At 25.5% G+C, this 15,527-nt stretch overlaps 1 protein-coding gene across 1 annotated transcript; it reads left to right on the forward strand.

Annotated features, from left to right (window-relative positions):
• The first annotated feature begins 12,280 nt into the window (after positions 1 to 12,280).
• Positions 12,281 to 13,673, forward strand: LOC136076645 (zinc finger MYM-type protein 5-like). The gene is made up of 2 exons (XM_065789953.1): positions 12,281 to 12,391; positions 12,526 to 13,673. The coding sequence occupies exon 2, from the start codon at positions 12,553 to 12,555 to the stop codon at positions 13,240 to 13,242; it is 690 nt and encodes a 229-aa protein (XP_065646025.1). The 5' UTR covers positions 12,281 to 12,391; positions 12,526 to 12,552; the 3' UTR covers positions 13,243 to 13,673.
• Positions 13,674 to 15,527: the final 1,854 nt, after the last annotated feature.

The following is a 15,527-nucleotide window of genomic DNA, read 5'->3' on the forward strand; positions in this document are numbered from 1 at the left end:
CTAATTTATTCAAGAAGTGATTGTTCCTCGCAGAGCTGAGGCTAAGCTACGTATAATACCTTTGTCCATCCCCGGCCGCATATTTTGAAACCCTATACAGGCTCAGAATAGGCAGAAAAATGAGCAATCTGATTCGCTGATTTTGAAAGAGAGGCAAGTGCGATTTTGTTGAAAAATAATTAAAATCAAAACAAACAGATTTTTGCAATAAATTTCGAAGTAATGATATACTAATTTTATCAATACAAGTCATGTGTTACTATCAACTTATTTAAAATGTTTCAAAATCTATATATACAAGAGAATTTTTACTCGTAAAAATCTCAATAAAGTTTATCTTGGTGATAAAAATTTTATCTATTGTTAATTTTAAGAAACGAAAAAAAAAAATGTGTTAAAGTAAATTTGAAAAAATCTACAAATGTGTTTCTCTTAAAATATGCTCTTGGCCTTAAAGCATTCTTAAATACATAGCTTATATAAGTATGTTGTACGAGTCTAATAGTGAAGCACTTTTGCATACAAAGTTTATATGCAGTTTTACATGACTACTGGTGAAGAACTTTATTTATAAACTGTTTACATGTTTATTATAAAGAGTTGAAAATTAGAGTTTTTTTAAAAAGAATTTTTATTAACACTTAGATGATTTAGAATGATCTGACTTATATGGTTTAACTTTACTGATGATCTGACTTGAATGATTTACTTTCTGAAATAATTGTTGGTAGAAAACTCTGCCATAAATGGTTTGATTCTGAAATACCAAGTCAGACATGTATGAATGTGTAAATAATTAAATACTTAATTATTAAGTATTTAATTTGTATAACAAATAAAATACTTAATAATTAAGTATTTAATTATTTACACATTCTTTAATTTGTATAACAAATAAAATACTTAATTATTAAGTATTTAATTTGTATAAAAATTAAAGAATGTATTGAAATAGTTTTCAAACAAAATATTGGATATTTTAAATAATATTTATATATATATATATATATATATATATATATATATATATATATATATATATATATATATATATATATATATATATATATATATATGTATATAGGTATATATATATATATATAAATATATATATATATATATATATATATATATATATATATATATATATATATATATATATATATATATATATATATATATATATATATATAAATATATATATATAGGTAATGTTGCAGAATAGTGGCGTAAAATAATTTTATTTTTTCGCTTGTTGTGAGAATTGCTCAAAGTGGTGACTTTTTAATATAAACATACGGAATATTTTAATATCTTTTTTAGATTTTTTTTTTTAAAGTTTTTTTTCTATTATTTGATAGACTGCCTGCCCCAACCAAACCCTCCATCGATGTATTGGCACTTCTTTGTAGCAGCAGGCTATAAGATAGTCGATGTAGCAGCACTGCCTTGTAGCAGTAGGCTATAAGATAGTCGATGTATGTACTGAAGCCAATTAATATTAGTCTATATTAAAAAGTCACCACTTTGAGCAAGTCTCACAACAAGCTAAAAAATAAAATTATTTTACGCCACTATTCTGCAACATTACCATATATATATATATATATATATATATATATATATATATATATATATATATATATATATATATATATATATATATATATATATATAATATATATCATATATATATATATATATATATATATATATATATATATATATATATATATATATATATATATATATATATATATATATATATAAATATATATATATATATATATATATATATAATATATATTATATATATAAAATATATTATATATATAATATATTATATAAGTATATATATAAGTATATATATATATATATATATATATATATATATATATATATATATATATATATATATATATATATATATATATATATATATATATATATATATATATATATATATATATATATATATATATATATATATATATATATATATATATATATATATATATATATATATATATATATATATATATATATATATATATATATATATATATATATATATATATATATATATATATATATATATATATATATATATATATATATATATATATATATATATATATATATATATATATATATATATATATATATATATATATATATAATATAGGCTGAACGTCTCAAATACTTTATTCTAAATCACTACAGTTATTTGACTATAAAACAATGTCTCACCCATTTATTGACGTGCTGCGATTTATGCCTGTATATCTTACTGTATGTCCGAATTGTTATGCGGAAACTATTAAGAGAGAAACGTCCGGAACTTGTTATGAGAAAGTTGTCGATTCTGGATATTGTAAAGTTTGTTAAAAATACAATTACATTTCTTGATATAGGCTGAACGTCTCAAATACTTTATTCTAAATCACTACAGTTATTTGACTATAAAACAATGTCTCACCCATTTATTGACGTGCTGCGATTTATGCCTGTATATCTTACTGTATGTCCGAATTGTTATGCGGAAACTATTAAGAGAGAAACGTCCGGAACTTGTTATGAGAAAGTTGTCGATTCTGGATATTGTAAAGTTTGTTAAAAATACAATTACATTTCTTGATCTGTTTAAACATAAACTAAAACTAATACTTTTAAATAATGATAAAATTAAAGATTATTTCTAATTTATTCAAGAAGTGATTGTTCCTCGCAGAGCTGAGGCTAAGCTACGTATAATACCTTTGTCCATCCCCGGCCGCATATTTTGAAACCCTATACAGGCTCAGAATAGGCAGAAAAATGAGCAATCTGATTCGCTGATTTTGAAAGAGAGGCAAGTGCGATTTTGTTGAAAAATAATTAAAATCAAAACAAACAGATTTTTGCAATAAATTTCGAAGTAATGATATACTAATTTTATCAATACAAGTCATGTGTTACTATCAACTTATTTAAAATGTTTCAAAATCTATATATACAAGAGAATTTTTACTCGTAAAAATCTCAATAAAGTTTATCTTGGTGATAAAAATTTTATCTATTGTTAATTTTAAGAAACGAAAAAAAAAAATGTGTTAAAGTAAATTTGAAAAAATCTACAAATGTGTTTCTCTTAAAATATGCTCTTGGCCTTAAAGCATTCTTAAATACATAGCTTATATAAGTATGTTGTACGAGTCTAATAGTGAAGCACTTTTGCATACAAAGTTTATATGCAGTTTTACATGACTACTGGTGAAGAACTTTATTTATAAACTGTTTACATGTTTATTATAAAGAGTTAAAAATTAGAGTTTTTTTAAAAAGAAAATTTGTACTAAGTGCAAAACTAGCTTACATGTTCCATGCCAATATATGAGCTCTGAGGAGATTTTGTTTTCATGCTTTGTTTCAACCATAGTTTGGAGGAGGCTGATATATTTTTTTATTACGTAACTTTAATAAAACATCGTGTTAAACCATTTAAAACTTTTTTTAAATTTTGGCAAGCTACATTAAGTTATAAAATATTTGAAAATTTAACAAAAGAAGCGATATTTATGTTTGTCTACAAAACATTAATTTCTGTACAGTTACATATAAACACTGACATTAAAAGCAAGAAAAAGTATTGAAGTCAAATAAGTTAACCAAATAAAAGTGGATTATGGCATAAATATAAGTGGATTATTGCAAATGATTGTGGCATTTTTTGTATTGTATTAATTGAAAAAAAAAAGATTTAAAAAACTAAACTAAGTGGTTAAAGTCAAACATTTTAATGAAAAAAGAGTAATAAAAAAAAGAAAATAAAATTATCAAAAAAAAGAACTAAATAAGTTGTCATGCTATGAATATTTTTGCTATTATAAAATGTGTTTTTTATGTATAAACTCTTGAAATATTTCACTTGAATTTGCATGTGTGCAATCTTTCTACAAGATTTCTAAATGTTTAATTTCTTACAAGATTTCTAAATGTGTTTCTCATCAAATATAATGTCTGTGTTTTATAAAGCATGCTCGATACAAAGTTTATATGCAATTGCACCAGACTACTGGTAAAGTACTTAAAATATGCAAAGTATAAACTTTAAGCTGAGGCAGAGGTTGTTCTAAGCTCGTTACTGCATCTTTATACCAACTTGTTAATTATAAACAGTTTAACATTTAAAATTTTGGAAAAAGAAAATTTTTACAAATGTTTTGCCAAACTTGCTTACATGTTCCATATAAATCTAATAACTCTGAAGAAGTTACTGTTCAACCTAAATTTTGAGAAGGTTGATAAATCGTACATCAATATTTTTCTTTATATATATTATATAGAATGAAAATTGCGTATTAATCTAATGGAAATAATTTGAATAATAAATTGGATAATAATCTATTGGAAAATTTAACAAAAAAAAAGTGATATTTGTTTTCTCACTGAACATTAAAACTTTACTGAGTATTAAAGTCAAAAAATTTAACCAAATAAAGGTGAACTATGGCAATTTTTGTAATAAAAATAACTTCATCAAAATTAGCTTTTACATTTGAAGAAAGCAAGGTTTCAAAAAAATTATTAATATTACATCAAAATAAAACATGACGCATCTCTGTTTTTATATTAATAAACAAGAGATATTCACAGAAATTTAAAAAAAGAACACTTGTTTTTATTGGTTATACCAAAAATTACATAATGAAACTATTCATAAAATTTGTAAATATGAAGTACATTTTATTTAAGGTTTTTTTCTAATTTTTTTAGAGCAGACATATTTTCTTTTTCTTCTGGAGTATATAATGTAAAATAAATTATTAGCATTATAAATATATAAAATTTATCAAAGTTTGCTGCTTTATTTAATATTATTTACCATCAGTTGCTATTAAAGGATACACATTTTATATTAATTATAGAATACAATAACGAGTATTTTGTTCAGGTTAAAAGCTATATATCAACAAACATGTATTGAGTTTTGAAATTGAAATAAACAACAACATGAACTTGCATGTTTGCAATTTTTCTTGTTTCTACCTTTTTACACTTAGTTTTTCATAAAGGTGTGGTAAGTTGAGAGTTATTGCTTTTGGTAATCAGTTTACTATATCAAAATACACTTGTGAACATCAGGTTATAGATTTTTTCTAATAGCTTATTATGCTACAATGCTTTGTGATCTTTTATTACTATACATTACCAAAGGATATCTAAATTCCCTCTTGCTTACAATTGCTTTTAATTTAAGAGTGTTGCAAATCATCTGGGCTATAACAACCAATAAGCAATATTCTCAAACTTTTTTTAGTGTTGTATATAATTTATATATGGGAGTAATAAGTGTAAAGTTCGAAAAGAAATTTATTAGGCTATTTTTTCAAAATACTTTTCTTGCTAAATGATCGGATAAATGGGAACTTAATTTGAAAAAAATTATACCAAGTTAATAATTGTCTATTGATATTAGTAAGTAAATTTTAAAACTGTTTTAAAAAATCTATCGTATGAGAATCACAGCATAGTCAAGTTTTACCATCTGGTTTATAGTTTGTTACAATGGTTGTCTTTTTTATATCTTAGAATTATAAAAACAATTAGAAAAACAAACTAATTTTTTTAAATCTTTATTTTTAAGAAAAAATTCTGAAAATCACGGGTGTTTTGAGTTAAGAGGGTTTGTATAAGTATTTGTACTATATTGCACAAAATTGGATAGAAAAATCATACTTTTTTTTACTATTATTATTTGGTTTTTTATGAAATTACTTAAATTCACTTTTATATATTCAATACGTTTTTTGACATGTTTTGATTTAAACGCGCAAAAGCCTCTCTTTCAAAATCAGCGAATCAGATTGCGCATATCTCTTCCTATTCTGAGTCTGTATAGGGTTTCAAAATATGCTCCCCGGCCTCCATTTTTCTCTCCTTCCTACACCATCCCTTACTTTTGAAAAAAAGTTATTTTTTCTAAAGGTCTTTTTTTTTAATGAAGATATAGAGATATTTTTAGATATATAGGAATTTTTATTAGAAATTGACGATTATGCCCCTCCACCTTAAAACCCGAGTCCTCGTATAAAATACTCAGTATTTTAGTATTTTATACAAAAGAAAATTAAAGACATTAATATTAACAAAGTGTAACCTTTAATAAAAATAACCTTTATAATAATTTATATTTTTTTAACTGTCAAAGAAAAAGAAAACTTGTTAAAAATACAATTTTTTTTTTTAAAGTTTCTAAAATTCTTGATTTTGAGACTATTATCGTTTTTTGAATAGTTTATATGGTAAATATATACTTTATAAAGTATATATTTACCATATAAACTGATATTTATATTACCATGTAAAGAATATATATATATATATATATATATATATATATATATATATATATATATATATATATATATATATATTGTTTTTTTTTTATGTAAAGTGTCAAACTCTTTGCTTTTGATTGTTGCGATACGACAAGAGGCACGTTTAAATAGGGGCAAAAAGAGGTAGTGTTTCCCCCTCCTCCACCTCTTGGGATATATATCTCTTTTAAGACAAGTATTAATATATACCAATAATATTTTTATATTAGTGCAGAACATAGTTTTAGTTTTACGTTATAGTCTCCCTTTGATACTAGAAGAGATGTCTCTTTTTATAGTTTCCTTTTTGCAACTAAGGGATAAACAGGAAAATTTCGTACGTTTTTACAAGAACTTTTCAAAATATTATGTTACATTAACAAGTTGTTTAGAAGTTCTAAAACGGAGTAATTGTAAAGCTTACATTGTAGTTTATACTCTTGTATCTGTTAAATTATTATAACTGATCAATCCCAGCAAGCACATAACGTTATTTCAATGTTGATTGTGTTTTTTTTTTTGTTTTTTTCTTTTTTTTGGTGCCCCAAGAAGTCCTTACGGTCTTATCACAGAGCACCGCTTTTGAGCATTTAATTGGAAGTTCACGCCTCCTTCTTAACCGATGTCGCAAAACTTGCCCAGAGGTGGGGTTTGAACCACGAATCCTTTGTTTCTGAGGCAAGTGCGGTACCACTGCGCCACGGTTGCTCAAATATGTTGATATATGGTTAAAAAATAATCTAAGAAATCAGCGTTATTTCAACGTAAGTTCAACTTTAAAAGTAAACGTTAAAAATCTCAACGTTATTTCAAAGTTTGCTTTTAGTTTTTATTAAACGTCGAAAATAAATTAAAGTTTGCCAACGCAAATGTACTAGTATTTTGGTATCGGTCCTGATTTAAAACAAAACTTATTATTGGTCTTGGATTTGTGCGTGGAAAAGTTATTTAAAAACTTTAATAAAAGTAATAATGTAATAAAAGTAAAAACATTAAAAAATGTTATGCTATGAAAGTTACGATGTGTAATTTAACAAAAACTAAAAAAAATTAAATAGACTTTGCATTATGCACGCGTTTTTTTGTGAGTCATTTTACATTGTGTACTATACTTTAAATTGAATATTTTAGGTATGTGCTCTTTTAGCTTTTATGGCACCAATTTTAAAGTTGAAATCTGTGATCACTTTTTAACAGCCTTCTCGAAGTAGATGTTGTGTGGATGTATTTTGTTGTCCAAACTTTATTTCGAAAGTAGGGTGTTTTAAGTTTGTTTTATTTTGTGATTTTTTTACAAGTCTCAACGTTTTTAATGATTTCATTGGTATTGAAAACTTCGCTTCTATTTTTGAACTGCATTTGTGTTGAAAGCATGTTGATTTATTTTTGCAACATTTCATTTAATTTTATAAAACAGTTTCTTATGTACCTGAAAAATTTCATCAAAAAATATTATCACGTTCATGCCCTATTTTGTCACGCAATGAATGCTACCAAATATTTTGTTTCCAACTTTGTTTATGGAAACTTGGGTTTGAATCACAATTATAATGAGCACATAATGACTGTATTTGATATATACTTAAAATAGAGTTATATATTATTTATAGTATATAGTTATATATTATGATATTATTTAATATAATTTTAACGAATATATAGTAAATATGATAACAATATAATAAATAAATCATAAATATCACTAAAGTATTTTTTTGTTTTTTGTTTTTTTTTTAACTATTTTTCAGAAAAATAAAATTGATTATAAGATGATCTATTTGAATAATTGTAGATAATTTTTTTAGTACATCATGAGCCCCAAAAAGAGTCACAGTGTATTTTATGGTAAAGCTAAAAATTATTGCTTGCAACTAACAATTGCCTGCTCAATTAACCAATGACTTTAGAAAAGGCTTGTATTGTATATAATCATAACCAACAGTGAATTGTTTAAAATAACTTCTAAACTAGTCAATAACCTTTTCAGCTATAAAGTTTATCAAAATCAGATTATGCATCAATGGTCAATATATTCAAATTTCCTGCATTATTTTTTCAAGAGATTTTAAACATTTGATTGATATCTGCAACTAGTTCCTTGTATTCTAAACAACAAAACCTGCTACAACAGTTTCAATGCAGTTAACCACAACTTCAACTAACACAGTTTCGTTTTTGTTATTGCCATTTTCTCTACTTGCCCGGCTCTAATGGCCTCTTGTGATGAACCAAAACCATCCAGGTTGAGATCCTACCAGTTGAGTCCCAGAAAAAATGTTTTGAGAAAGAGGTCAGCCATTTTGGTAAATAAAGTGGCTATTAAGAAACAAAAGCATAATGAGAAAAATTTAGGAGATAAAGCAAAAGCAAGGCCATATAGATTCAAATATGTTAATCAAGTTATTGTTCGCAAGATTAAGACGATCTCTCAGCTTTGAAAAAAACTAAAAGAAAAGCACTAAAATCTACCGCTAAAGAAACTTCAAAACGAAGCTTTTTGTTTAAAGCAACAGTTAACATTTACGCAGAGCAAGTTATCAAAAATTTATGTAATTTCAACAGCTTGCTGGTAAAAATCTGAGATTTTTGTACAGCAAAATGATAAACTGATTTTACAGGAGTAGACGGATCAAACGCAATTTTAAAATTCAAAAATTTTAAACAAATTAACTTTAATCCTTTATATACATTTTCTGGTGAAAACGTGCGTCACTTTTTAAAAAACATTGATCCTGACGTAAACATTCTTGACAATTATTCCTTAGAAACTAACTATTTTAAAGTTTATGAGGTTACAAGTATTCTAAATAAATCACTACATAGCATGTCATTAATAAATATAAATATTAGAAGCATGAGCAAAAGCATTGAAAATCTAAAATTAATGCTAAACAATATGAATTTTCAATTCAGTATAATCTGTCTTACAGAATCCTGATGTCAGAGTGAAGATATGAGTAACACTAATTTGAATTTAACAGATTAAGTCTTTTCACCAACCAAGAAAAAATGGTATTGGTGGAGGCGTATGCATATTTATTCACAACTCGATGACGTGTAAAAAAAAAGATAGCCGAAGTGTGAATAACTCGAATTGTGAATAATTTACTATAGAGAGAGTTAAACGAAAAGTAAAAAAAATTCGTTTATAACAGCTTTATATCGACCACCCGATGGCAATTACAACTAATTTGAAAGTTAAGTTTCAAATTTTCCTGTGTTTCCAACAACAAATACTAAATGCTGTATAATTAAAAAATCCATAACAGTATACATAGGACATGTAAACAAAGACTCGATTGCGATCTTTAGACAGCTTTTGCATGAAATCAATTGGGAGTTATTGAATTATTGCAATGACGTACATTTCGCGCATACGATTTCTTTATCCGTGTCTTTACAAGGCTAAACGACAAAGTTTTTCCTAAAATTCAGAAAGTTGTATAATCCAAAAGTGTGCATAGCCCGTGGATGATTAAAGATCTTTTAAAATCATCAAAAAAAAAAAGCTTTACAAAAAATTTTTAAAAAACAAAAACTATGAAAATGAAACTAAATATAAAAAATACAAAAATTATTTCGAAAAAATAAAAAAGCAATCTAAAAAAAACTTCATTTTGATCTTCTCCAGAAATCATTTGGAAACGCTAAAAAAACTTGGACAATAATAAAAAAAAGGACAGGGAAAACAAAAATTACATCTAGCAACCTCCCTAATCCACTAAAAACTGATAAAGGTGAAATTTTTAATAAAAAAAAAATTACTCAGAGACTGAATAAATTTTTTATAAATGTTGGGGAAAATTTAGCCAAAGAAATCTCTCCAAGTAGCAAAACATTCCAGTCTTTTTTGAAAAAATCAGATTTTATTATGGACTATTGGGAACTTTCCATTAAAGAACTTTGTTTAGCTTTTGACTTTCTTCAGAGAAATAAAAGTCCAGGTCTTGATGAAATTAATGCAAATGTTTTGAAAAGTGTCTTTGATATTATTGAGTTGCCTCTTTTCATTATTTTTAAACTTTCATTAAAAAGCGGGGACTTTTATGATCAATTAAAACTTGCTAAAATAATTTCATTTTATAAAAACGGCAACGATTCTTGAGAATCAAACTACAGACCTATCTCAATTCTTTCCTGTTTTTCAATGGTTCTCGAACGTATTATGTATAATAGAATACATAATTTCATTGATAAAAACAAAATTTTATATGCTAAACAGTTTGGGTATTGGAGAAATCATTGCACTGAGTGTGCAGTGATGGATTTGGCTAGCAATATTTTGAAAGGATTTGATGACAATAATTATACACTTGGAGTTTTTGTTGATTTATCGAAGACATTCGACGCTGTCGATCACCGAATCCTCCTCTATAAAATAAAAAGTTATGGAATTCAAAGTTCTAATATAAAATGGCTGCAGTCTTATCTACAAAATTGTAAACAATGTGTGACGTATGATTTAACTTGTACGCAGTTAGTAGTTATTGGTTGTGGTGTCCCTCAGGGCTCAATACTTGGTCCTCTGCTATTTCTCTTATATATTAATGACATCCACCTATCCTCTAAGTTACTTAATTTTGTTTTTTTGCTGATGTTACTGTTGATACAAATACTTTTTTTTCGGGATCTAATTTAAAATTTGTTTTTTCTACTGTAAACACAGAGCTAATAAATCTCAATGACTGGTTTAAAGTCAATAAACTGTCCGTAAACAAAACAACAAACAAAAACAAAACAAAAAAAAACGTAAACAAAACAAAAAAAAAAAATACATTCTGTTCATGAAATCTTCGAAAACTGATAACATACCCCTGAAACTTTTTTATTTATTTATAAACAACATTAAAGTAAAAAGAGTTCATTCAATGAAAATCCTGGGCATAATATTTGACGATCATTTAAATTGGAAAAATCATATCCAATTAGTGGAAAACAACATTTCAAAAGCTCTTGGGATCGTTTTCAAAACGAAGCACCTTTTGAATATAATGTACTTAAAAAGCTTGTACTTTTCATTTATTCATAGCCACATTAGCTATTGCAATATGGCCTAATTGTTCATCATCTTTAAAAAAAATTATAACAAAAAAAAAGCAAGCGAGCCGGTTAATTTTGAATGCAGGTAGATATGCATGTATATATATATATATATATATATATATATATATATATATATATATATATATATATATATATATATATATATATATATATATATATATATATATATATATATATATATATATATATATATATATATATATATATATATATATATATATATATATATATATATATATATATATATATATATATATATATATATATATATATATATATATATATATATATATATATATATATATATATATATATATATAGGCCCGGTTTTAAGCGTAGGCGACGTCGGCGACACTTTTCTAGAGCGGCATTTTCTTAATTTATTTTGTGTTTACCCAAAAAAAAAAAAAATTTTTAAATTTTTTTTTTGTAACAAGAAATTATTTTATTTTTTTTAAAAATTTCCAAGTTTTTCTACGTACTCACTCCATTTTTATAATTTAAAGTTATGGATTTTGTAGATTATAACATTTCCTATTTGTCCACAAATTTTTTGCTTAGGCGGCGTTGTATTTTACGGGAACTTTAATACATACTAATTTTTTCAAATAAATAATATAGTAATAAAAGCGTTTGTTTGTATACATGTTTTACATTTGGGATTTGGCGAAGAAGAAACAGTAAAAAAAAGTTTCTTTTTTCTTTTTCAGGGATGGATGTTAGCAAACCGCCAAATATACAAACAAACGAATTCTATTGGTTCATAAAATACGCTGACTAAGCAAATTAAAGTTCCAGAATATTCCTAAGAAACTTTCTTAAAAAGTTTATTGAAGTTATCTTTGAGATGTCTATTGTAAATTGTTATAAAAGTGTATTATTAAACGAACTTTAACTTTGAAAAAAAAAAAAAATTATTATACCCTTTTATAAATTGAATAATATTTGTCTAACAATAATTTTTATAAGTAAGTAGTTAAAGTTTGTTTTTTCGTTTTCTTTTTCATGTATTTGAATAAACTTATTATTATTATTATTATTATTATTATTATTAAATATAAAAATTTAGGTATCAATGTATCAATGCTATATTTTTTTTAAGTTTAAATTCTTTAAACGATACAATATAATGGACCGTGGTAAGAGACAGCGCTTGTCTGGGTCACAATACAAGAAAATTAGGCTTCAACGTGAAGCAAATTCTGCCAAACAGAAGAATGCTTTGTTGCACTTTTTGAGCAGGTCATCAAGCGAAAAAGCACTGGCACCTATAGTAGCTTCAACTTCAAACCAAAATGAAGTTGAAATTGAAATCGAAAGCGGTGGAGAAATAGAATATGCGGATAGTGTTAGTGTTAATGAATATAGAAATTCTGGAAATGATATAACTGCTAAAGAACCAGAAAATGTAGATGAAGTGGAATTTATCTCCAATTTAAGTGAAGTTGTTGTACAGAACGTCGATGATATAGGACAAAATGAAAACAATGAAGATCAAAGTGGTGAAGACCCCAAAACCAATAAAGATTTGCCTCTTAATTTTAATGATCCGGCAAAATGGCCTATAATAGATGGTAAATTTAAAGCATTGCTGATGAAGTATGGTCCAATTCAAAAATTGCCGTCTTTATTTCCCGAAGATGAACAAGGTAGAAAATTTTCAAGCTTTCATTTTTATCGCCGAATGTCTAATGGCGATAAAATTAAACGCACTTGGTTGGTGTACTCCATTACGAAAGACACTGTATTTTGCTTTTGCTGTAAGATATTTAGTCCGAATAAATTCTCCCTGTCATCGCATGACGGCTGCCGAGATTAGAAAAATATTTCTGTTATTATTAAACGACATGAAACATCAAGTGGCCACACTACTGCATATCTAAATTGGAGAGATCTGGAGGTGAGACTTAAATCAGGGGCTACGATTGATCACATTAATCAGAAAATAATTCAGTTAATCAGAAAATAATAAAATCCTATTTCAGATCACAAATGTGTCAAGATCGTTTAGTTGGTCTAGCTACGATTTCCATCGAGAAAGAAATTGCTGATCATTTGGACATAGAAGATTTGGTTAAAGATTTCGCAGAATTAAAAGCTAGGAAAATTCACTTTTAATTACAATTTGTTTTTTATTTTTTCATGAATGGAATTTGTTTTGTTTTTTATTTTTGTATAAATTCAGTTTTTTTATTTACTTTGTTTTTGTGTAATTTTTCGTAATAAAATAAAAATATATTAAAGTTTGATTTTCAGTGTTTTTCTATTTTCCTTCAAATTGGAAATTATTGCATTTTTAATTTTTGCGGCGGCAAATTTGCATCTCGCCTACACATAGAAAACTGTTAGAACCTGGCCTGTATATATACATATATATATATATGTATATATATATATATATATATATATATATATATATATATATATATATATATATATATATATATATATATATATATATATATATGTATATATATATATATATATGTATATATATATATATATAAATTATGTTAGCGTATTCAGGGTGTTAGCTAGCCCAATGGTGCCGCGTAAAACGACGAATTCCGAATGGGCTTAAAATTCCCAAAAGTCAATGACCTTTTTTTTTTAGTGTTTTTTTGAGTTTTTTAGCACCTTTTCTAGAAAATTCCTGACATTTTCTAGAACAACAACAATAAAAATTCCCAATACGGCAAAAACGCAGTATAAAATTTATTTCTGGCTAACGCCCTGGTATTCTACAAATAGAGTGCTCAATAAATATATATATATATATATATATATATATATATATATATATATATATATATATATATATATATATATATATATATATATATCAAGAAATCCGTAATAGTAAAGCCACATATATATTATGTAGGTATTGTAATTTTTAATTGTAAAAGTAAATTTTTAAATTCATTTTAGATCAATTTCATCTGGTTACTGTCTCAACAGCTCAGTATTATTAGTTATTGTAGGAAATAATTCATAAGTTGATATTTTAAGGATTCTCACTTTAATGAAATTGTTTGTTAAAGCTGATTTTTATTCGAAACATCCAATATTTAGTGATATAATTAACAGTGGTAAATATAATTTTTTTTCTTATGATAACATTTTAAAGATGACGTTGTCTAAAACTGTTGTTGATCAAGATATCACTAAAAATAAAGAATGTATTCGGTCCGAAGCGTTTAATAATTGCTTTGAAAATCAATGGTCATCTTTTATGTGTATCTTTGGTCTTTCATCTGTTGTCAATTAACAAATTTTTTGTCATTATCCTGGATTTGGATTTAATCGTTTTTTTTTTTTTTTTGCATTTAACAGATTAATAAAACCAAGGGTAAACGAGTTGAAGCCAACAAGAAACAAAGTAATAAATATAATGTTCTGTTGGATAGATAAGTTACCTTCAGGGATTGCTTTTACAACCAATCATTTTGTACCACTTGTTGTTTATGATTTTAAATAGTCACGTAAAAGAAATTTTTTTTCTGCTACGATGCCAGCCAAATTAATAAAATTTGATGAAATTCCAACAAAGGAAAAAAAGGCAACTGTTTTTGAATTTTTATATCCTCTAAAGGAGCTACTGAACCTTCAACAACATCTGAATTAGATTTTTCAGCCAAAGATAATTTCAGTGGTGATACTATTAAATGTTTGATTGTATCTAATGTTGAAAGCTCAATTGACTTTGTTAATAAATCTTTCGACGAGTTTTTGATGTTGCAAATTCTCGAGAACAACAAAGAGAGTTACAATGTAACAAAATTTTGTTTCGTCAACAAAATTGTTCATTTAGTAAAGAATGTGTTTATCCCAGATAATTCTTTCAACTTTCCACAAGGCAAAAACAATAAAATGTTTTCAATTAAATGGCTAGAAACATTTTCTTGGCTTTGTTATTCTAAAAAATTAAATGGTGGATTTTGCTTGCCATGTGTATTATTTGAAGATGATTTTCCAGCATAGAGTTACAAGGTTTCAGGGTTCTTTAAAGAACCACTTAAAAATTTTAATGATGGTTTCCCAGCCTTAAAACGCCATTGTGATCCGAACTTAAATGGTTTGCATTCTCAAAAACAGAGTCTT

Source organism: Hydra vulgaris, chromosome 02 (genome assembly GCF_038396675.1).
Source record: "Hydra vulgaris chromosome 02, alternate assembly HydraT2T_AEP".
Taxonomy (NCBI): Eukaryota; Metazoa; Cnidaria; class Hydrozoa; order Anthoathecata; family Hydridae; genus Hydra; species Hydra vulgaris.

What these genes read in the sequence shown, in the direction of transcription:
- LOC136076645 (XM_065789953.1), top strand. Translation starts at nt 12,553, where the DNA reads ATGGACCGTGGTAAGAGACAGCGCTTGTCTGGGTCACAATACAAGAAA.